Genomic DNA, 25,905 nt, shown 5'->3' with positions numbered 1-25,905 from the left:
ATTCTCACGTGATACATCAGCTGTACAGCCTATAGTCACACGACCGATCTTCTTCCTAAGACACACATTGTAGAGGCGTGTTTCCTGTTGCCAGGTAACCCTCGGAATACTCAGTCTTCCCAATGAAGCCGCGATCCGAGCAATTCAGGTCACCAAGCAACCAACCGTCTTCACCTGATGTGTTTCGAGCGGCAAGCGTTCTCTACTGCGCATGTGTGAATCGGGTGTATAGTGGTGCAAAGGTAAAGTCAGAGGGCAGATTTACTCAGCCCTTGCGAACACTAAAATACAAAATATTATCCAATGGTCTGCCCAGTCTTGCAGTTAACCAAATTGAATATCAGAGTTTATAAGGTGATTCCTTAGGTAACGAACGTTCCTATACACTTGCTCAAGCGCACCTTAAATTAGCGCTCATCCTCTATAGATATCCTAACCAGGCTTGAAGTGGGGCAGCTTATTCTATTGCTCCATGAATATATCAATGCCTAGCATCCACCTGGGGTGGTGGCTGGGACCGGTCCCCCGATGTGGAGAGCCAGGTGATGCATTAAGGTTCTATGTAGCAGCTAAATGACAGCTGCTCGTTAAGTCCCATGGGGACCACAGTTTGGAGATAAAAGATCCACCACGTCTCTCTCTGCAATATCCTCCGGTCCCAGTCACCTCCCCTTTTTGGCCTTGCAACCACTTCGATTCCCATAAATCTCAAATCTGACGCATCTCCACCATGCACCGAATTGACATGTTTTGCCAGGGGCGTGTCTCTGTCATTCCTGATGTCAGTCAGAGACAGGGAAGAGAAAAAAAAAAAAAAAAAAAAAAAAAAAAAAAAAAAAGAAAAAAAGAGGGTTAGTCACTGGGCCTTTCAAAATGATGGTCCAGGGATAACTTCGCAGGGCGCCAAAGGTAGGTCAAATAGTACGTATAGTTCGTTTGTACCAGAATTTTTGGAGAACAAGTATATGTATATAGTAAATTTTTATCTTTATTTTTATTTTTATTAGTAGAACAAAGGAGGGCAGGCTGCCAATGGTCTCGACCCTCCCTGATGCCCTCAGGGTGGGTGATTAGAACGAAAACAGTGGGGTTGCGTAAAAAACGCTAGAAAAGACCACAAAGAGGCGCCAAGATCCCTAGTATCTAGGGTTGTGATGGTATATACCCAAAAGGTGTTAGATGCACATAAGTAGGGTGACAGTACTTTCACACTCACCAATTTATTTGTTTAAGATTCTCACGGTCAACTCGTATATGGTGTGCAAATAGCAAATGTATTATTTGGGTAAAATAGAAATATAAAACCTTTGGCAAAATATAAAATCTAGATATAAAATCAAGATATAAAATCAAAATTTTAGTGACTCACTTCACCCAGGAGGGTAATGTGGGATAAAGCACAAGACACCCACATCACACCTCCTGCGCCTGGATCGCCAGTAGAGTCTTCACGGATGAACAATACTCTATTAGAGAATACTCTAATTACTAAAGAAGTACCGTCGCCATACTTTATATTTTGCAACAAAGCATTTGCCCTTCAGGGGACAATTCTTTCTATTAATTTTTTCCATTTCCTCTAATTTTATTATATATTTTTACCACATTTTTTACTCTATTTTCTCGACTATACATATATATTTGGAGATTTTATATATATTTATTTATTTATATATATTATTTGAACCACAGTATATCTATTATATGTATTTTTTAGTAATACATTTTACTTCATTTGATGCTATATTATTCTTATTTATTATGCATACTATCATTTTCCATGTTACTAATCATCATCAATAGATATCATATGGTACTCTGATTAATGCTGTCAAATATTAATATTACCAACATCAATCTCTTTTTATCATCTTGTTAACAACATTAAAAACACTTTCCCATTACTCTAACAGAATAATGTATAGAAACTTACACATCCGATTCTGTTATCAACATAAATGTAACCCCGGTCATGTGATTAGGTAGCTGGTCATGTGATCTCCTTTTCCCTTCACTTTAGTAATAAACTTATTTACATATCTTTTCCAAAACATCCACTTCTCACATTTGTGTAAACCTAACATCGAGGCTATTTCCCCCCCCCCCCCCCCCCTCCTTTTTCTCCGCTTCCTTCGGTTCTTAAAAGAGTTACTCCCGTCTTGAGAGGCACTTCCGGTTTCGGGTGCGCTCCACGGTGGAACGCACCGGAAGTGCAGGATGCGTTCCACCGTGAGCATAATAGAGAAAAGGACACGATCCTTCCTAAAACAAACCTGGAACAGCCAGTATGTGCCCCCCATCGGCCCTACAGGACCTTACCATGTCAAAATACTGTGATGTCTCTCCAGGATTTATCGGTAGTTTAGCCGACATTCTGGAGGACGAATATGACGTCACTTCCGGTGCGTTCCACCTTGGAGCGCATACAGTACCGGAAGTGACGTAATGGGAAGCCGTTTTTTGGCGGTTTTTCTGTGTTTTATTTGTTATTTAAACGCCATTACATTGTGTTACTATTTTATATGCTCCTGATGAAGGGGACCCACTAAGAGGCCCCGAAACGCGTTGAGCTGCTCCTTCCCCCACCCTGGCTTTGGAATAAAAGAATATAAAGAATGAACAAAAACTCCTGAGTGATCATTGTTCATCCGTGAAGACTCTACTGGCGATCCAGGCGCAGGAGGTGTGATGTGGGTGTCTTGTGCTTTATCCCACATTACCCTCCTGGGTGAAGTGAGTCACTAAAATTTTGATTTTATATCTTGATTTTATATCTAGATTTTATATTTTGCCAAAGGTTTTATATTTCTATTTTACCCAAATAATACATTTGCTATTTGCACACCATATACGAGTTGACCGTGAGAATCTTAAACAAATAAATTGGTGAGTGTGAAAGTACTGTCACCCTACTTATGTGCATCTAACACCTTTTGGGTATATACCATCACAACCCTAGATACTAGGGATCTTGGCGCCTCTTTGTGGTCTTTTCTAGCGTTTTTTACGCAACCCCACTGTTTTCATTCCTGATGTCACCCAGGTGTTCACCCACCCGTCATCGCAATTCACGGGTAGTTTTCCCTATATATTCAAGGCCGCATTTGCAGTTGGCCCTGTAGATAACTCCCTTAGTGTGGCAATTAATGAACTGTCTAATTTGATAGGTTTTACCGGTGACATTGGCACAGAACGACCGTCCCTGTGTGATATGTCGACATGCCACACAGCCTCTACAGCGAAAAACAGCCGCTGGAACCATGTCCCTTTTTGATCATGTGTCTCGCTGTAGTGGCTGTGCACTAGGCGGTCCTTGAGGCTCAGACCCCTACTATAAGTGACCTGTACTGTTTTGGAAACCACCTCCTTAATGTCCAGATCAATGAGGAGAACATCCCAATGCTTTCTCAGGATCTGTTTGACATCTTCCGAGGCATCATCAAAAGTGCCTATGAGGCGTATTAGACCACTCTTAATTTTTTTAGGTTTAGGGTAGAGAAGGTCATCCCTCTTGCTTTCACATGCCCTCTTAAAGGCCAGCCTAAGGACTGCATCAGGGTAGCCCTTTTCCCGAAAACGACTTCTTAAATCGTCAGCCTGTTGTTTGAAAGCCTCCCAAGTGGAGCAGTTCCTCCTAATGCGCAGTTACTGCCCCACTGGGATTCCCTTTTTTAATGTAAAAGTAAGTTCGTGGAAGTGGGCTTCCTGAAAATATCAGTTTGTATCACATCATCCTTGCCCCTTGAGATTACAATGTCAAGGAAAGGCAAATTCTTCTTTTCGAAGACTGAGGTGAATTTCATATTGTTACAATTGACATTTAGCTCCTTTACGAAATCATAGAAATCCATTTCTCCCCCTTTCCAGACAACAAAGACAGAGACATGTGATGATACATGGGACATGTCTACTGGGTACATCGCTGAAGACCAGTGTCCTCTCCCACCAGGCCAGGAACAAATTTGCGTACGACGGGGCACATGAACTCCCCATCGCGGTGCCCCTGAGCTGGTGGTAGAGGACCCCATCAAACAAGAAATAATTTATTGTGAGGACAAAATTAAGTAGTCGCAAGGCAAAGGCATTATGGGGGTAAAACTGTTGTCCTCTAGTAAAGAGGAAAGATTCCACTGCCTTCATTCCCAAGTCGTGGGGTATGGAGGAGTAAAGGGCCTCCACGTCGATTGAGGCTAAAGATGTTTCCTCCTCCAGACTTATCCCCTCTAGACGACCAAGAAGGTCACTTGTGTCTCTCAGGTATGAGGGCAGTGTCTTGACAAAAGGCGCTAAAACATGGTCCAGATAGATCCCCAAGTTTTGGATCAAGCTGTTTACACCCGATACAATCGGGCGTCCTTTTACTGGGGTACCACCCTTATGAACTTTGGGTAAGCTATAAAAGGTGGCTATGGTGGGGTGTTTTTGTATAAATAATCAAATTTATCCCCCGAGATAAGATTTTCAATTTTAGCTTGTCGCAGTATTTCAATAAGGTCCTTCTGATATTTTGCAGTGGGATCGCCACCCAATCTCTCGTAAGTATCTTTATCATCAAGCAGAGCCTGGCACATATTTTTATAGTCAATAGTATCCATCAAAACGATATTCCCCCCCCCCCCCCCCCCCCCTTATCTGAGGGTTTGATGATTAGGTTCTTCTTTTTCTCTAAATGCAGTAGTGCTTTGTACTCGCTTTTACTACAATTAAAACCCCCATGGTGGGAAATGAGATTGGATAGATCCCGACAGACTTGATTGACAAAAACATCAATACACGTAGGGTCCCCCAGGGGAGGCATTTTAACACTCTTGTTTTTGAGTGAAGTGAAGGGGGCCCCTGCCTTCTTGTGGGATGCTGTCACTTAGGCTGTATAACAAGCGAACATCTTGAAGGATGTCAGGTGAGACACCCATCTCTTTGCTCTCTCGCTTTGCGACTAGCGCAAAGTGTTTTCGCCATCTAAGCTTTCTAGCAAAGAGGTGGATGTCTCTAACCCAATTGAAGAGGTTAAAACTAGAGGTGGGGACAAATGAGGCCCTTACTAAGCAGGCACATTTCTGTGTCCTGAAGTTGCTGGTTCGAGAGGTTGACTATTTGGTTGCTTTGCCCGCCGGCCTGTTGGTCTGAGGTGGTGATTTTTGAGACCCTCGATTGCGTAGAGGGTATGGTGTATCTAAAAAATCTGACCCCCACCCTGTTTCTTTCTTCCTCTCTGATTATTCCTCTCCCCCCTACCACAAAAATTTTGCTGTCTCCTTTGACCCCTACCCCTTCCTCTATATGCCTGGCTTGTTTCCCTTTCGTTTTCTGAGGCCTCAGTGTCACTGGACAAAATATCAGTTTCTGGTCGTTTTATCTGTGATTTATTACGATGTAGTGTAGAGTACACCCGGTTATCCCGAAAATCCTGCAGATCTCTATTAAACTGGCGATGTTTTCGCTCCTTAAGATGAAACTGGAATTTGTCAATAGTATTTTTAAGTTGAAGTTCCTTACTCGCAAATTCAGTTTCTCCCCCAAATTTTTGTGTTAGTTCAATCTGATCTTTTAAATTACTCTCTAATTTCACCAGATTAACCTTTTCTTCTTCAAGCAATAGGTGCATAAATCTCAGGGAACTTTTGGTTGCCTCGTCCTGCCACTTACTCATTAAAGAGGTAGATCTGCATCTAGCTGCTGGGGTTAAAGTAATTCTTAGGCCTCTGGGCACGCTTTTATTCTTAAGATAATTCTCTATAGATTGAATCTCCCACCATGAGGATATTTGTTCCAGCTTTGAATGAAAGTGCGTATTTACTTTGTGTCAAGGTTTTCTCTGAGAAGACCTCGCTAGCTTCAGAGCAATTGTGTTTTATCGACGCCAGTAGTGAGGAAACCAGCCATACTCCAAATTAAAGTGAACAATGATAACACAACCGATTAAAGTGGGTCAGACTACAGTTACCAACTAGTGGTCTAAACCCTATAAATCCAAAATCTATTCACAAGTGATGGGTAGCTTATTTAATTTAAAACTTAACATTTAATAATGTATTTAAAGATAAAATTGTGGGCCCTTTAATACTAAACACTTAATTTTGTGACCACTGGTTACACTAATCTCCTAAAAGAATGGCGGAGATGGGAGAGGACCAAATACAGGGACAGCAAAAATGTTCCTTAACAAGTGGGAGGCACATATGCAAACTGTTGTAATTCCTACACCGTTCACCTGATTTGGATGTAAATACCCCAAAATTTAAGCTGACAGTCTGCAGTTAAACTAAATCTTGTTTGTTCCATTACAAATCCATTGTGGTGGTGTATAGAGCCCAAAATGTTAGAATTGTGTTGCTGTCCCAATATTTATGGACCTCACTGTACGAACTCATCCATATTGTAGACCGCATTAATCCCGCCCTGGGTACATGTGACAGTTTCATGGCCAGCAACTTTGCCAGCTACTATAATTAGGAAGAATTCATCCATATTTTAATTGTTTATTTTTGTTGCAGCTATGATTTTTTTAACCCTTGGCCCATATTTTCAGGTTTGCAGGAGCATTTACTCTCCGACAGAGGATGTTAAACTTTGTACAAAATATTCAGTATTACATGATGTTTGAAGTTATGGAACCAACATGGCATATCATGGAGAAAAGCCTCAAATCCGTAAGCATTTAAGAAATTGTGTTCAGTATAAAACCTATTCAATGTTGACCATGCTCTTTAAAACATGTATGTACACTGAACAAAAATATAAACGCAACACTTTTGGTTATGCTCCCATTTTGCATGAGCTGAACTCAAAGATCTGAAACATTTTCTACATACACAAAAGACCCATTACTCTCAAATATTGTGGCATATCAAGGTCCTGATTAGACAGCATGAATATTGCACAGGTGTGCCTTAGACTGCCCACAATAAAAACCCACTCTGAAATGTGCAATTTGATCACACAGCACAATGCCACAGATGTCGCAAACATTTGAGGGAGCGTGAAATTGGCATGCTGACTGCAGGAATGTCTACCAGAGCTGTCGCACGTGCAATGCATGTTAATTTCTCTACCATAAGCCATCTCCAAAGGTGTTTCAGAGAATTTGGCAGTACATCCAACCGGCCTCACAACCGCAGACCACGTGTAACCACACCAGCCCAGGACCTCCACATCCAGCATGTTCACCTCCATGATCGTCCAGCCACCCGGACAGCTGCAGCAACAATCAGTTTGCATAACCAAACAATTTATGCACAAACTGTCAGAAACAGTCTCTGAGAAGCTCATCTGCATGCTTTTTGTCCACATCGGGGTCTTGAACTGAATGCAGTTCGTTGTCGTAACTGCCTTGAGTGGGCAAATGCTCACACTCGATGGCGTCTGGCTCATTGGAGAGGCGTTCTGCTCACGGATGAGTCCCGGTTTTCACTGTTCAGGGCAGATGGCAGACAGCGTGTGTGGCGTTGTGTGGGTGAGCGGTTTGCTGACATCAACGTTGTGGATCTAGTGGCCCATGGTGGAGGTGGGGTTATGGTATGGGCAGGCGTATGTTATGGACAACGAACACAGGTGCATTTTATTGATGGCATTTTGTATGCTCAGAGATACCGTAACGAGATCCTGAGGCCCATTGTTGTGCCATTCATCCACGACCATCACCTCATGTTGCAGCATGATATTGCACAGCCCCATATAGCAAGGATCTGTACACAATTCCTAGAATCTGAAAACATCCCAGTTGTTGCATTACCAGCATATTCACCAGACATATCACCCATTGAGCATGTTTGGGATGCTCTGGATCGGCGTATACGACAGCGTGTTCCAGTTCCTGCCAATATTCTGCAACTTTACACAGCTATTGAAGAGGAGTGGACAAAAATTCCACAGGCCACAATCAACAACCTGATCAACTCTATGCGATGGAGATGTGTTGCACTGCGTGAGGCAAATGGTGGCCACACCAGATACTGATTGATTTTCTCCCCGCCAAGTAAGGCAAAACTGTGCACATTTCAGAGTGGTCTTTTATTGTGGACAGTCTAAGGCACACCTGTGCAATATTCTTGCTGTCTAATCAGCACCTTGATATGCCACACCCAGAGGTCAGACGCCTTTTCAGGCTGTTTTACTCCCTGGAAAAAGTCTAAGGCGTACCAATACGCCTTAGACTTTTCCCTGCTTTTCATCAGAGTAGGGTGCGCTGTGAACGGCACAGGCAGCGCAGCGATGCTGCCTGTGCCTGCAATAACCAATAACAAGGCTCCTTACAGCAAGCTCGATACAGCGCCCTGCAGCAGGGGAAGCTGGAAGTAGGAGGGTCTGGCTCCCGGGGGCGGCGGAAGCAAGCAGTGCCGGGCGCACTGCACACGGACCCTTAGACGCATGATGGCGGATGAGCTGAAGACTACAGCCAGGGAGCGATGAAGAGTATGACAGCGTGGTCATAAAGCCACTTTTACTCTTCTTCCCCTACAACTTGAACCAGTAAGTTTTGTGACAAGACGCAGAGCGCAGGATTTCTATTAATAACCCCCTGGAAGCCAAATTCCATTAGTTCTGGATTTACCTGGGGGTTCAGTGGAGTTGACACTGCACTATGCCTGGACCCGATAATCGTAGTCGCACCTAGCAGTGGAGATGTGGGCACTTTTCTCGAGGCAGGGAGACAGGAGTATAGGCTCTGACAGATCTGTTGTTACGCAGGACGACAGGACTACAACCCCCATAGAGCAGATTCTCTTCCTCATTCTCCATGATGCTGCAGCTCTCTAAATAATTGGCAAATATAGTAGAAGAGTCTCCAGCCTGGAGCAGTCACTGCACCAAGGCATCACTTCCCAAGTCCAGGGCTTCTCTGCTCGGCCAGAGGATCAATGCACAGACGCTACGCAAACGTATCCATCATCCCACTGATTCAATGGTAAAAATTCACGCTGCCCAAACTGGTTACACCAACTCTCCCGTCACACAGATGGGTCCTGAGCACACGGTCAAGGGTCTTCTTGATGGGGCAGTCCCTCTAGTTTTTACTATTAAAGCTGCAGGCCGGCACTGTCTTAGCAGCAGATCTTGCCCTGTGCGTTAGTCACATAGACCAGTCACCGAGCAAAGAAACACACCCAGTGCAGCACACGCCACCGCATTATCACATGTAGCCAGGATCCAGCTCACATTAATGTCTGCAGCTCTGAAGGAATGATGGTGGTTGCTGTTCCCCTTCATAAATACCCACCTCTTAAGCCCGTTCACATCACTGCTATATATTTCTGTTGTTCTGCTCATCTAACGGAGCAGAACAACAAAAATAAGTGCTGGTTCAGGTACATGAGGGTGAGTTTTTGGTCATATGTTAAATGTACACAAAAAACGTATACATTAGCGGACGCCTCAGACAGATGCCGTACTGGGGCATTCATCACTATGGAGTTCCATTGCAAAAAAATATAAAAAAATATGCTTAGTTTACCACGTTTTTCCATCCTGCAAAGTCCAGCCCAAAAAACTATATTCTTGAGTATATATATTTTTTTTTTACACAGTGGAACTCTATGGTGACGGATGCCACAGTATGGCATCTGTTAACATATAATCTGCAACAGAGGCTCCAAACACAGATGTGGGCAAGTGCAGGCCTACGTATTATGTATTTGAATTACCGCAACTTTCATACTCCTCCTTGGGTAAAAATACTCCTCAAAAATGGTCAGAGGAGTATTTTTACTCTTCCAGAAAAAATGTAGTGCGACCTCTGGCCACACCTGTGAGGTGGGATGGATTTTCTCAGCAAAGGAGAAGTGCTCACTAACACAGATTTAGACAGATTTGTGAACAAAATTTGAGAGTAATGGGTCTTTTGTGTATGTAGAAAATGTTTCAGATCTTTGATTTCAGCTCATGCAAAATGGGAGCAAAGCGGTTTTTGTTCAGTGCATGTATGATGTATGTATGTGTGTGTGTGTGTGCAAAAAAATAGAACATGTCCTATTGATCCGCCAAAACAAACAGATTGCATACGGATGTCATCTGTGGGTTTTTTTGTGTTTTTTTGCGGACTGCAGAACACATACGGTCAAGTGCATTTATCCTAAACCTAAAATGCACTCTGACATTCACAGGTAAACTTAATGTGACCTTCTCAAAACTTTTGAATACACATGTCCAACTGTTCAATATTTCAGTTCTTTTTGCACAACTTGTTGTTCTCTTTTTAATGCTAATATATTTAATATATAATCCCCTAACATATGCCTTTAAGGCATCCCATACCATCGCCACCGACACCGAACCCACATTAATAGTCAAAAAGTCAGTAATGGCCCTAGAGATATCAGTTCCTGTATCCACTATCGATAACCAAAATGGGTTTAAACGCCAGATAGGCCGAGTAGTGCATAGATGCCTCCCCACTTCCAATGTAATCTATAGTGGGGAATGGTCATATATACTACGAGGCAAATATGAGATCTCTTTTGTCAGTGTTACTAAGGATGAGGATCCAATTGCTAAATCTATTCTGGATAGGGAGTTATGCGAGGATGAATAACATGAATACTGACGCCGACCAGGGTGTATGGTTCTCCAAATGTCACATAAATCTACTTCCGATAGCAAGCTTGCCAGAGAAGTAGGGGTAGCAGTGTAAGTTCCTGGTCCATTATGGAATTTATTCAGAGACCCGTCAATATACATGTTAAAATCTCCCACAATTAATATAGTGACTGGAATTTAGACGTAAATGTAGTAATCATCCTCATAATTTCAGCTGAATATGGAGGGGGAATATACACTGCCACCAAAATAATCCTGAATTGGAAGATATGACAGTCTGTACATATAAATCTACCATCATTGTCAATATATGATTCCTGGGCGTCAAACGGAACAGATCTATGTACTAAAATACTAACACCTCTGGCATGCGTGGAGTATGTAGAGTGAAACTCACAACCCATCCCCCCTTTATGGATCAGATGCGTCTTATCAGCGGTTAAATGGGTCTTGGATAAGCACATAATAGCTGGCTGTATATCTTTCAAGGTATGGAAAATAGCCAATCGTTTAGACGTCTGCAACATCCCTCTCACGTTCCATGCAAGAATTTTAACAGTAGACATCATGGTGACTCATATGCATGTATAGAAGCCAGTGCCGACAACCCCAGAGGAGCCTCCCATTGATAGTAGGATGAGAGATAGACCCATTACCCCCCACCTCCCAACATTCCCTTAACTTCCCTAAACATACTGCAAGTTATGAACCAGATAAACAGGGGTACACAATAGACACACAAAGTGAACCTAATCGTTATGAGTTAACGATATAAGCACAGCTCACGAAACAGTTGCCTAGTTAGCATAGGCGCTGCAACCTGGGTATGCAAATGGTTAGTCCACCTAACCTCCCCCCCCAACCACAGGACCACCCACACATTGTCAGAAGTACCAAGTTAAAGGTCATCATATGAAACCTCCCTCCCCGTTAAGAGAACAGACAATAATCCCACAAAGCTATAACCTACAGTGTGGGGTATTAATCTAAGAACACTTGTGTAACAAGAACAGTCCCATCAAAAGGATCACCGTCTCCTCATGTGTTGTTGCCATGCCGCTCATTTTCATGAGTGTCCAGCCATTGACGGATCGGATCTTCAAAAATATGAGTAGATCCATTCGCCACCACCCGAAGCTTAGCCGGGTATAACATGGAATAAGGCCATTGTAGTAATCTCAACCGCTTTTTGATCTCCAAAAATCTCGCTCTCAGTTTCTGTATTTCGGCAGAAAAGTCCGGGAACATCAGAATTCGGCTACCGCCAAGTTGGATTTCAGGGTTGTTCCTGGCTGCTCAAAGTATGGCGTCCCGGTCTCTGTAATTCAAGACCCTGATCAGGTGAGGTCTCGGAGGCGCCCCAGGTGGCAGAGGGCGAAATGGCATCCGATGTGCTCTTTCTATTGCAAAGAGTGGGGATAGCTTTTCTTTCCCAATAGTGTCCACCAGCCATTTTTCCATAAATGAAACTGGGTCTGAGCCCTCAGTGCATTCCGGGATTCCAATAAATCGCAAATTATTCCGTCTCAGATGGTTTTCGAAATAGTCCGATTTTGATATGAGCAGAGTAACATTATGTATAACACGTTGCAAGTCCCTCTTAACAGGTGGTAGATGGTCTTCCATTTCACTCGACCTTCCAACTCTCCAACACGTTGTTTAAATTGCCGCATGTCTTGTCCTATAAATAAGACCTCTTCTTTGAGGCCTCCCACTTTAGTGTTTAGGGACGTGAGGGCTGTACTGCATTGCGCTACCATCTTGAACACATCTGCTATGGTAGGTTCGGATATGGGCGCCGTTTCTGGCGGCAACTCTGCACCCACCTTCTGCTGTGTATCGGAGGCATTTGAGGCCGCTTCCAAGGACTCCGCTCCTCATATCTCACTGGACGTCCCAGCATCAGGCAACGGATCACTTGCTGCAGCTGCTGAGGTACGGGCAAACTGCCCCAGCTTCGCCGCCACATCAGAGAATTTTGTAGTATGCGCGGCGCCATTTTGTTTGCTCAGCGTGTCCATGCCGCTTTCTTTACTCTTTCTCCTTTTGTTTCTGATGGGTCATAATGCGCCCAGTGTCTAGGGAGGCTTCTGAGCAGTGTCGGTCCTCACTGAGGTCAGGTAGGAGACAGGCAGACGATGAATTGCAGGATTATATCCAGGAGCTCTGCGCCATGCGTCTCTCTACATCGCCGGTCAGGCCACGCCCCCAACTTGCTGTTCTCTAACAAGACGCTTAACAGCAAAATTCACAACAGGTGTTTGATCCATGAATCGCCTAATACATTTCCTGGTTTAATTAGAATTTTTAAACAGCACATTATGACATCATGAGACCAAGATGACACTTAACAATTGATCAACAGTACCTCGCCATTGCAAGGTACTGTTGGATGTTCTCAGATGCAGGATGTTCTCAGATGCAAGTGGCCACGTAGCTTAGTGTGATCAACAGGATTCACAGAAAGGCTACAACTATCTAAATTTTCCCTTATGGTGTTTTCCCTTTTAGTTTTACTAAATAATGTCACCAATGTCCCTTGGACTAAATTACACCTTTTAATCCTACACCTCCTAAATCCTAAAACTTAGCTTTTATTCTATAGTATTCTAATAGCTTTTATTCTATAGTATTCTAATACCTAACTAAAGGATACATATATTTTAAAATTTCCAGTAGTCACAGCAATTTGTATATAATTACTGTATTTCATGTTAGTAGTCACCTATCTAGGAATCAACATTGTTGCCTTGCTGGCTGCACGCTGCCAGCATAGTTATAGGTGCAATGTATTGAATCTCTCCTATTGATTATTGCTAGAGACTATACTGTGTTAAAAATATTTGAGCAGTAAAGGAATTCAATATCACAAGCACAATTGTTTTGTCACTACACTTTTGTAGTGGCAAATATTATTTACAGACAACCGACACCGCTATGGGTACGATTTGTGCACCAAGTTTTGCTAATCTTTTTTTAGGGTGGTGGAAAGACCGTATAGTTTTCAGACACTTATGGCAAATATACACATCACATTTTATTTTGGGGTCGATATATCGATGATATATTACTATTTTGGGACGACACTGAAGCACTCTTTCATGAATTTGTTTGTCAACTGAATGACAATCAAATTGGAATTAAATTTACAGCAGAAATACACAAGAGCACCCTTAATTTTCAGGATCTTAGGATAGTACTGCAACCTGACGGCAGTATCCAAACGGAAATATATCGTAAACCAACTTCTACCAACAGTTTTTTACACTGGCAAAGTTTTCATCCTGGACCCCTCAAAGAGGGAATCCCAGTGGGGCAGTATTTAAGAGCCAGGGGCAATTGCTCCACAGAGGAAACATTTGAAAGAGAATGCAGTACACGCTACTCACGCTTTTATAGCAGAGGGTATTCAAAGAAATGCTTACACAGAGCATACAATAAAGGAAGGAAGATGTGAACGATGGAACTGTTGGCAGGTAAACCCCCAAAAAAGTGTGAAAAAAAATCATACGCTGTATAGGTACTTATGACACCGAACACAACACCATAAGACAAATTTTGAGACGACACTGGTATATCTTACAAGCTGACAGTGATATACACGAAGTGATACCACGATATCCAGCAATAACGTACAGAAGGGGAAGAAATATAAGAGAAATGCTAGTTCACAGTCCCTATCAACCTCATGAGAAAACAAACAAAACGACCTGGCTGAATCATAAGGGATCATACCCATGTGGAGATTACACTTTTTGTGGTCGTATGAAGATCACAAAAACTTTTGAGAATCCGGTAGATGGGATCAATTATGAAATAAGAGATTACATCAATTGTAAAATGAAAGGAGTGGTGTATATTATTAAATGTGATTGTGCCAGACTGTACGTTGGGAAAACCACCCAAGAGCTAAGGAGAAGAATTTCCAGACACCTGAGCAGCATCAAACGGGAGAAGATAGAAGCCTAGCCAGACACATGAGAGAAAAACATAAAGGGAAAAGCATGGATTTCAAATTTTGGGGAGTAATGAAGGTAAGATCAGGCCCACGAAGAGGGAATATAGACAGAAAGCTTCATCAGGATGAGATGAAATGGATTTATCTGCTAAATGGCCCCAATGAAGGATTCACATACTCGTCCTTCCTGTAGTCTGGACCCCTCCTAGGAGAAAAAGAAGAAAACACTATTTAGTACAATGAGATAAAACATTAAAATCAATATAGACTTTAAACTGAGAAAGTGCTCGGCAAAGTGTCGAGACAAAAATATGAAAGGGCAATGAAATTACCAATGGGGATATACTTACCCAGATTTGGACAACTAGGTCCTGTGATAAGTAAACAGTCAGGATGATGTTGCTAGGGACCATTTGCAAAAAGTACAAGGTGTGGGATATACCTGAAAATTTATAAAATTGAATGTTGGGCAGCGGCCTAGAATTGTGGGCATACATGTTGGCACTATGCCAGTAATCTTTATGTATATAGTAGCAGCCCACCATTAAAGTCAGAAACAGGTATGGAGGACCACATCAAATACTGACAGTTCGTGATAGGTGCCGAGGATAAGTATAAAGATAATTGTGTCCAGTGACAGGTACCTGTATTCACAAATGATCGCACAGAGATATAAGTTCTGATACATGCATAGAAACTCAGCCCTGACCTAGAGATCCATCAAGAGTCTAGAAAGTGACAATGTCCGCAGACATGCGCCATAATGCCGACGACTCACAATAAACAACTAAGTACTTGCACATGCGCAAATATAGGCCTCGATCGGGAAATAGACTATGTCCAGTGACATGCGCTGTGGCGCTGACGATCTACTCAGGGAACTAAGTGTCTAGACATGCGCAGAAATAGGATTCGATCATGAAAGTGACGATTAGTAAGTCCTCGGACATGTGCATTAGGATGGATCAGGTGAGATAAACTCTAAGTTCACAAACCTGCGCGGCGCAGCCTGATGACAGGACGTGGGGACTGCCAACCAGATGGTAAGTTCTGAATGCGCAGCGCTATGCAACGTATCATGTTCCGAAGTGAGGGCGAGATCACCCCTATTGGACAGCCTACTAATTATGACATCATAGACAGCGGTCTTATAACCAAGCCGAGAAAAGACACGCTCAAACTCTGCCCTAACCCCTGAAGACGCTGGTCACGGCGAAACATGTCGGGGGGCAGCGTGGACCTCATGTTTTAACACAGTATAGTCTCTAGCAATAATCAATAGGAGAGATCATTTTGCATGGGCCAGGGAGCATCTACGCTGGATGAGGGACCAGTGGGCCTCAGTGCTATTCACAAATGATGGCTGCTAATGATGTTTGAGAGCACTAGGCCTCTGGTTGTTGTGATGTTACAATGTAGGCAGGTGTGTCTAATTAATGCAGAACTGCCCTACACTTTGTGAATGGTTATATACAGTACAGACCAAAAGTTTGGACACCTTCTCATTCAAAGAGTTTTCTTTATTTTCATGACTGTGACAATTGTAGATTCACACTGAAGGCATCAAAACTATGAATTAACACATGTGAAATTATATAGATAACAACAAAGTGTGAAACAACTGAAAATATGTCATATTCTAGGTTCTTCAAAGTAGCCACCTTTTGCTTTGATTACTTCTTTGCACACTCTTGGCATTCTCTTGATGAGCTTCAAGAGGTAGTCACATGAAATGCCTGTCAGGTTGAATAAGTGGGATTCCTTGCCTTATAAATGGGGTTGGGACCATCAGTTGCGTTGTGGAGAAGTCAGGTGGATACACAGCTGATAGTCCTACTGAATAGACTGTTAGAATTTGTATTATGGCAAGAAAAAAGCAGCTAAGTAAAGAAAAACAAGTGGCCATTACTTTAAGAAATGAAGGTCAGTCAGTCCGAAAAATTGGGAAAACTTTGAAAGTGTCCCCAAGTGCAGTCACAAAAACCATCAAGCGCAACAAAGAAACTGGCTCACATGCGGACCGCCCCAGGAAAGGAAGACCAAGAGTCAGCTCTGCTGCGGAGGATAAGTACATCCGAGTCACCAGCCTCAGAAATCGCAGGTTAACAGCAGCTCAGATTAGAGACCAGGTCAATGCCACACAGAGTTCTAGCAGCAGACACGTCTCTAGAACAACTGTTAAGAGGAGACTGTGTGAATCAGGCCTTCACGGTAGAATATCTGCTAGAAACCACTGCTAAGGACACGCAACAAGCAGAAGAGACTTGTTTGGGCTAAAGAACACAAGGAATGGACATTAGACCAGTGTAAATCTGTGCTTTGGTCTGATGAGTCCAATTTTGAGATCTTTGGTTCCAACCACTGTGTCTTTGTGCGACGCAGAAAAGGTGAACGGATGGACTCTACATGCTACATGCCTGGTTCCCACCGTGAAGCATGGAGGAGGAGGTGTGATGGTGTGGGGGTGCTTTGCTGGTGAAACTGTTGGGGATTTATTCAAAATTGAAGGCATACTGAACCAGCATGGCTACCACAGCATCTTGCAGTGGTATGCTATTCCATCCGGTTTGCATTTAGTTGGACCATCATTTATTTTTCAACAGGACAATGACCCCAAACACACCTCCAGGGCTATTTGACCATGAAGGAGAGTGATGGGGTGCTGCACCAGATGAACGGCCTCCACAGTCACCGGACCTGAACCCAATCGAGATGGTTTGGGGGGAGCTGGACCGCTGAGTGAAGGCAAAAGGGCCAACAAGTGCTAAGCATCTCTGGGAACTCCTTCAAGACTGTTGGAAGACCATTTCAGGTGACTACCTCTTGAAGCTCATCAAGAGAATGCCAAGAGTGTGCAAAGCAGTAATCAAAGCAAAAGGTGGCTACTTTGAAGAACCTAGAATGACATATTTTCAGTTGTTTCACACTTCTTTGTTATGTATATAATTCCACATGTGTTAATTCATAGTTTTGATGCCTTCAGTGTGAATCTACAATTTTCATAGTCATGAAAATAAAGAAAACTCTTTGAATGTGAAGGTGTGTCCAAACTTTTGGCCTGCACTGTATATGTGTATGTATATATATATATATATATATATATATATGTATATGTATATGTGTGTGTGTGTGTGTGTGTGTGTATATATTACAACAGTTTGCATATGTGCCTCCCACTTATTAAGGGACCAAAAGTAATAGGACAGAATAATAATCATAAATCACACTTTCACTTTTTAAAGAGGACCTTTCACCAATTATTACAATGTGAACTAAGTATACAGACATGTAGAGCGGCACCCGGGGATCTCAGTGCACTTACTATTATCCCCATGCGCCGCTCCGTTCTCCTGCTATGCCCGGTATCTCCGCTCACTAAGTTATAGTAGGTGGAGATTTCAGTCACTAAGTTATGGTAGGCGGAGTCTGCCCTTGTTCTGCTCTAGTGCTGGCCAATCGCAGCGCAGAGCTCGCTCACAGCCTGGGAGGTTATTTTCTCCCAGGCTGTGAGCTCTGCAATGCGATTGGCCAGCACTACAGAAGAACAAGGGCAGACTCCGCCTACTATAACTTAGTGAGCGGAGATACTGGAGGGCATAGCAGGAGAACGGAGCGGCCCCCGGGGATAATAGTAAGTGCAGTGAGATCCCCGGGCGCCGCTCTACATGTCTGTATACTTAGTTCACAGTGTAATAATCAGTGAAAGGTTCTCTTTAATTCTTGGTTGCAAATACTTTGCAGTCAATTACAGTCTGAAGTCTGGAACGCATAGACCTCACCAGATGCTGGGTTTCATCCCTGATAATGCTCTGCCAGGCCTCTACTGCAACTGTCTTCAGTTCCTGTTAGTTCTTGTGGCATTTTCCCTTCAGTTTTGTCTTCAGCAAGTTAAATGCATGCTCAATCGGATTCAGGTCAGGTGATGTTGCCATTGCATAACATTCCACTTCTTTCACTTAAAAAACTCTTTGGTTGCTTTTCCAGTATGCTTTGGGTCGTTGTCCATCTGCACTGTGAAGCGCTGTCCAATGAGTTTTGAAGCTTTTGGCTGAATATGAGCAGATAATATTGCCCAAAACACTTCAGAATTCATCCTGCTGCTGCTTTTGTCAGCAGTCACATCAATAAATTCAAGAGAACCAGTTCTATTGGCAGCCATACATGCCCACGCCATGACACTTCCGCCACCATGCTTTACTGATGAGATGGTATGCTTAGGATCATGAGCATTTTCTTTCCTTCTCCATACTCTTCTCTTCCCATCACTCTAGTACAAGTTGATCTTGGTCTCATCTGTCCATAGGATGTTGTTCCAGAACTGTGAAGGTTTTTTTAGATGTTTGTCAAACTCTAATCTCATCAACACCAAAAGACTTGGAAGACCACAGAAAACAACTGTGGTGGATGACTGAAGAATTCTTTCCCTGGTGAAGAAAACACCCTTCACAGTTGGCCAGATCAAGAACACTTTCCAGGAGGTAGGTGGATCAAGAGAAGACTTCACCAGAGTGAATACAGAGGGTTCACCACAAGATGTAAACCATTGGTGGGCCTCAAAAACAGGAAGGCCAGATTAGAGTTTGCCAAACAACATCTAAAAAAGCGTTCACAGTTCTGGAACAACATCCTATGGACAGATGAGACCAAGATCAACTTGTACTAGAGTGATGGGAAGAGAAGTGTATGGAGAAGGGAAGGAACTGCTCATGATCCTAAGCATACCACCTCATCAGTGAAGCATGGTGGCGGAAGTGTCATGGCGTGGGCATGTATGGCTGTCAATGGAACTGGTTCTCTTGTATTTATTGATGATGTGACTGCTGACAAAAGCAGCAGGATGAATTCTGAAGTGTTTTGGGCAATATTCTCTGCTCATATTCAGCCAAATGCTTCAAAACTCATTGGACAGCGCTTCACAGTGCAGATGGACAATGACCCAAACTATACTGGAAAAGCAACCAAAGAGTTTTTAAAGTGAAAGAAGTGGAATGTTATGCAATGGCAAAGTCAATCACCTGACCTGAATCCGATTGAGCATGCACTTAACTTGCTGAAGACAAAACTGAAGGGAAAATGCGACAAAAACTAGCAGAAACTGAAGACAGTTGCAGTAGAGGCCTGGCAGAGCATTACCAGGGATGAAACCCAGCGTCTGGTGATGTCTATGCATTCCAGACTTCAGAATGTAATTGACTGCAAAGGATTTGCAACCAAGTATTAAAAAGTGAAAGTGTGATTTATGATTATTCTGTCCCATTACTTTTGGTCCCTTAATAAGTGGGAGGCACATAAGCAAACTTTTGTAATTCTTACTCCGTTCACCTGATTTGGATGTAAATACCCTCAAATTTAAATTGACAGTCTGCAGTTAAAGCACATCTTGTTCGTTTCATTTCAAATCCATTGTGGTGGTGTATAGAGCCAAAAAAAATTAGACTTGTCGATGTCCCAATATTTATGGACCTGACTGTATATAATATCTTTGAATATTTGTTCTTCAATTTATTCTTTATATGCTTCTATGTGCCTTGAAGGATCTCAAACACACTTGGTACAGCTCACAGGGTTCTTGAAGGTTCTAATATGCCTCTCATCTCCCCTGTATTTCAGTCTGTCTCATCTCCCTGTATGTGCTGTCTGAAAGGCATATTGTTGCCCAGAGAAGCCAATCACAACACAGCTATCGTTTTTTCCTTTATCAACCCATCAGAGCACAGCTTTTATTTTACTACAGTGCTTCTCAAGCTGCCTCTTATCTCCATGCTTGTTTTAGAAAATGAGGTCCTTTGTGATTCAGCTTGGTGAATAATTTAAATGTCTGGTAGATACAGAATGTCTCCAAAAAAGGGAAACTCGTTGGACAAGTCCAGCCAAAAGCTGAGAGAGTAAAATTACTGAATAGACCGACACAACCAAACAATGTGACCAATCACCTACGAATTAGCCTGGAAGAGCCAGGGAATCAAGGGCTTCAGAAACCACAGAACATCATCATGCCTGAATTTAAAAAGAATGGGAAAGGGCTGGTGCATCAAAGGCTGCAGAGACCCCAGAACAGCATCAAGGCTTAATTTAAAAAGAACAAGATCGAGTCATTCCAGTTTCTTGCTGAAGATTTTCAGTATTATCCTCTCGAGGACCACGAGCAACATCTGAATGTTATTTTTTGACAAATAGACCAAATCGGAGACATAGCGGTAGTAGAAGCAGGGGAAGAGGATGCTATGTGACCCAAACCCAGATCAGGCCCACCCAGGAGGAGGAATAAAACATTTTGTTGTATGTACAGGGTATATACATGTAAGAAACGTATGGAGCGGCTGTCAGGCCTGTCTGAGAAAACAATCTTGACAAGCCACAGGAATGAGGGTTGTATGGGACATACGTATTTGAAGAAAGTGGCTTTGCAAAAACTTTCAAAGTGCAAAGTCAGGTGTACCACAAAGTGGGATCTTTACTATCTTTTCCTGATCAAAACCTAATGTTTTTACTAATTGACCTCCTGGGACTCGAGCAACCGGTGTCAGATCAATGGACCAACATCTCCAATGTGAGACATAAGTCTTTTTCTCTTATAGCGAATGTTTCATGAAAACAACCACTTTTTTAAACACTGTCAAATCAGCATTAGAATGCATGCCAACAGATTAATACACAGTACTTATCAGGGCTGATAACAGATTACTGTGTGAGCATGAGCATCGCGCTACCTGCACATATTGTGTATTATGTTCAGATTTTCTGAGTGGATTTTCCCGTGGAAAAACCGCAGCATAAGACAGTACTAGCAAAGTGAATTGAGAAGTCTTATGTATACATTGCACATTTATGTATGGAAATTGACCTGATGAGCAGATTTTAAAATCCGCAGCATGTTTTCTCCATACATGGCAATGGGGTTGTTAAAGGCTACGTACACCTTTCAAGACATTTTTTAGGATTGTATTGTACCCATTTTGAGTAAAATACAATCTGGAAGTAAAAAAAATAATAATAGGCTGCTTGCAAGCTGTCGCTGGGTTTTCTTTGAATCCCGTAGAACTCTTATCGCTGACCTAATAAACACTTATTTAAGCCACCTTATTATCTGTTTGCTACACACTGAACTGAGTGTTTCTGCGGTTAGGAGGTCAAAGATGAGAACTACCAATGAGCCACCAGATGAATGGATTCAAAGAAAACACTAAGTAACAGACTGATTTTTAAACTCTTGTATCTCAGAAATAGTTGAACATTTTTAATAGAGACCAATTGCAAAAATGTACCCCAAAATAAGTAAAATGCTATAATTAAAAAAATGCCCTAGAAGATGTACATAGCCTTTAAAATCACCAAAACTGTGATAAATCATACACATTTTTGGGCCTTTTTTTAATGTTACTTTAGTGCAGATTTCAGGTGGCTTTTCTGCATAAAAATCCGTATTGTGTACAGGTAGCCTAATACTCCTCAAACGAAGTTGCATTTATTATAGAAGTTGACAGATTTGATCACCATGATCATACAAAGGTGAAGTGATTTGCTGCAACACATTTGGGGTCATTTATCAGACTAGTGTAAAGTAGAACTGGCTTCAGTTGCCCATAGCAATCAATCAGATTCCGCCTTCCATTTTCCAAAGGAGCTGTCAAAATTGAAGGGTGGAATCTGATTGGTTGCTCTAGGCAACTGAGCTAGTTCTACTTTACACCAGTTTGATAAATGATCCCAATTGATTTTATGATGCACTTTAATAGCCACTGATATTTTGGGAGGTAAATATGGATATTCACTTCAATATCATCACTTCAAATCAACCCATATTCAGGTACAGCAACTAATATTGGAAAAAAAGGTTTTAAATGTCCTTTTATGCATACAGAATAATGATCAGAGATAATATATCCAACTCAGCTTAATTTTTTAGCAACTACTTCATCAATTTTTTGTTGACATCTATTCGAAAATAGTCACTATCTTCTCTTCATATGTGAAAATAAAATACAAAAATACTCAGAGTAGATCACTACGTCCAGCAAAGAGATGCTGTGGCTAATGATGGGAAAGTTGATAACATTGGGAAATTGGTAATTCTGCCCAAAAAAGTGAAATAAAAAAATTTGATCTCCATTTTCCTTTAATTCTTGTGAACCTGAACTGGTCCCTAAAAAGTCAATTTTGGCAATTTTATTCAAAATTTTAAGAATTGCTTCTAAGCCTTCTAACGTCCTAAAAAAATAAAATTACATTTCCAAAATGATGCCAACATAAAGTAGACATATGGCCAATGATAATTAATAAATATTTTATAAGGTATCACTTTCTGTTTTAAAAGCAGAGAAATTGGAATTTAGAAAATTGTGATTTTTTTTTTAATTTTTGGCAAATTTTGGATTTTTTCATAAATTATGATAAAATATATTGACTCAGATTTATGACTATCATGAAATACAATGTGTCACGAGAAAACGGTCTCTGAATGACTTGGATAAGTAAAGGCGTTCCAAAGTTATTACCACATAAAGTGACATATGTCAGATTTGCAAAATTAGGCCTGGTCAGGAAGGGGGCAAATGGCCCAGATGGGAAGTGGTTAAAAAAGATTGAAAAAGTATAGGCTGTTAAAGTAGAACTGTCATTTTGGTTTATTTTTGATAGTGTAAGGACAGATTATTAAACATTTTTGTAATGTACATACAGTATTTCATTAGAGAAAGATGTTTCTCTCTACTAGAAAACAAGTTGTAAAGAGTCTTCTTAGCAAAGCTTTAAAGGGCTTCTGTCACCCCACTTTTTTTTTTTTTTTTGCTTACTTATAATCCCTACACTGCGATTTATGGCTACATGATCAAATTAATCATTTTGGTCCTGTAGATTTAGTTTAAAACAAGCTTTTAAAATATGCTAATTACCTTGCTACCAGCAAGTAGGGCTCGCTCGGCCGCTCTATCCTCAATGCGCCTGCCCCGATGACGTCACATCTACACCCGGCGCATGCGCATTGAGGATGGAGCGGCCGCCTCTCAGTGCGCCTGCGCCAATTGAAGACAGGTAGGGCCGCGGCGCAGGCGCAAGATTTTAAATGCAAACAGGCAGGGCCAGCAGAGAACGATCCCGTTCCCTGGCCCTGTCAATCACAATGTGGTAGCAAGGTAATTAGCATATTTTAAAAGCTTGTTTTAAACTAAATCTACAGGACCAAAATGATTAATTTGATAATGTAGCCATAAATCACAATGTAGGGATTATAAGTAAGCAACAAAAAAAAAAAAAAAAAGGTTTAGTGGGGTGACAGAAGCCCTTTAATGTTGCTAAGGAGAATCTGTGTTCAGGCTGCAGAAGACTGCTTCCAACTGCCTCTTGTCACTACCTGTCACGGACGTACCGAGACATACAGGCATCCCCATGACAGTGGGTGACAGATCTGTGAGACTGGCAACATGTGCTTTGATCTGACAGGTTTCCTTGTGGATTAATAAACATCTGTGTTGTTTCTGATACTTTCCACACCTCTAACCTCCAGGTGTTGCTATTGTGGTCATTTAACTTTCCTTATGTATAGTTGCTTCTCCCACAATGCTGTGCGGTTTATATCTTCAGTGGTATCTGAGGTCTGCTGGAGTTTGGTTCTTGGCTGAGTTCCTGTTGCTGCCATTACTGGAAATTTAAGTGTTTCCTTTCACTTTTGCATGTTGTTTTTGTTTATCTGTGTGTTGTTTGTCTCCTGCCCTTTGTTGTAGGTCTGAAGGAGACTCCTGGTCGTCCTTCCTTTCTGGAGGAGCAGGTAGTTTCAGTCCTGTCACTATCGCCAGGGTCTTATAGGGTGAGTTAGGACTCTAGGTACACTTGCGTATGAACTCACCCACCTTTGGGGTCTGTTCATACCGTTAGCTAGTCAGCACTGTGACTAGGGATTTGACTAGGAATCCCTAGTCACATGAATGCCAACATGTACTGTGACATACTGAAGCAGAGCATGATGCCATTCCTTCAGAAACTGGTCTGCAGGGCAGTGTTCCAACATAACGACCCCAGACACAACTCCAGGATGACCACTGCCTTGCTAAAGGAACAGCCGGTAAAGGTGCTGGACTGGCCAAGCATGTATCCAGACCTAAACCCTATTAGGCATCTGTGGGGCGTCCTCAAATGGAAGGTGGAACAGCGCAAGGTCTCTAACATTTGCCAGCTCTGTGATATTGTCTTGCTCTGTGGCAACCTGTAAAGCTCTAGTGAACTCCATGCCCAAGAGAGTTGAAGTGCTGGAAAATAATGGTGGCCATGCAAAATATTGGCACTCAATGGCTCAATTTGTCCATTTTCACTTGGACATTAATGGCTATATGTGTATTTTGAGGGAACACCAAATTTACACTGTTATATAAGCTGTACCCTGACTACTTTACATTGTATCAAAATGTCATATCTTCAGTGTTTTCCCATGAAAAGATATAATAAAATATTTTCAAAAATGTGATGGGTGTAACTCACTTTTGTGAGATACTGTGTATAGTTTGGTTGCGGTGAGTGTCACTAGTAGGTGCAGTTTGAGCTATAAGGATCTATTTATTTTAAATAATATATTTTTTTTTTACATATTATATCCTACATAAGCTCAAACAAGACTTTTGCAGGCATTTTAAGGCTACTTTTTGCAGGCATTTTAAGGCTACTAGTGTTTTAGTTTTCCGGTATTAAAATCCATCACAGGGGCTCAATCCCGGAAAAAACGCTTCAGTTTTGTCCCCATTCATTGTCAATGAGGACGAAACTGAACAAAACAGAATGCTTCAAAATGTTTCTTTGCGTTCCCATACTTGAGAGAAAACTGCAACATGTTGTAGTTTGCTTTCCGTTTTGGGATACGGAGCAAGATGGATCCGGCATTACCCCCAATGCAATTCACTGGGGACAGATCAGTTTTATCTGCCACAATAGAAAACGGATCAGTCCTCCATTGACTTTCAATGGAGTTCATGACAGATCCCTCTTGGCAATGTTAAAGATAATACAACCAGATCCGTTCATAACGAATGCAGACGGTTGTATTATCAGTAACGGAAGCTTTTTTGGTGAACCCTTCCAGGATCCAGTAAAAACGCTAGTGTGAAAGTACCCTACCATAGCTTTTTTTTTCACATTTATGGTTTCCCCTGCAACTGGGGCTGAAATATTAGCCCCAGATGCAGTGGTAACAATGCTTGGGTCCTTATTGTAGAGCTAATCTGAGTGTGCTGTAATTACACAGCGATTGAGTAATTGCTGGCAACAGAAAGTATAATGGCTACTTCATGGACTGTATACACCAGGCATGCTCAACCTGCGGCCCTCCAGCTGTTGTAAAACTACAACTCCCATAATTCCCAGACATCCTACAGCTATCAGCCTACAGAAGGGCATGGTGGGAGTTGTTGTTTTACAATAGCTGGAGGGCC

General features: G+C 42.0%; 1 protein-coding gene across 2 annotated transcripts in view; it reads left to right on the top strand.

Annotated features, from left to right (window-relative positions):
- The window catches only part of TUBGCP2 (tubulin gamma complex associated protein 2), a 453,055-nt gene that overhangs the window by 340,891 nt on the left and 86,259 nt on the right, over positions 1 to 25,905 (top strand). For both annotated transcript variants that reach the window (XM_044296484.1, XM_044296483.1), the window contains exon 14: positions 6,530 to 6,650. In XM_044296484.1, coding sequence (XP_044152419.1) covers positions 6,530 to 6,650 — 121 coding nt within the window. The remainder of the gene's footprint in view (positions 1 to 6,529; positions 6,651 to 25,905) is intronic.

The sequence above is a fragment of the Bufo gargarizans genome, chromosome 6 (genome assembly GCF_014858855.1).
Source record: "Bufo gargarizans isolate SCDJY-AF-19 chromosome 6, ASM1485885v1, whole genome shotgun sequence".
NCBI lineage: Eukaryota > Metazoa > Chordata > Amphibia > Anura > Bufonidae > Bufo > Bufo gargarizans.
Note: the sequence above shows the minus strand (reverse complement) of the source record. Positions and strands in the feature narration are given on the sequence as shown.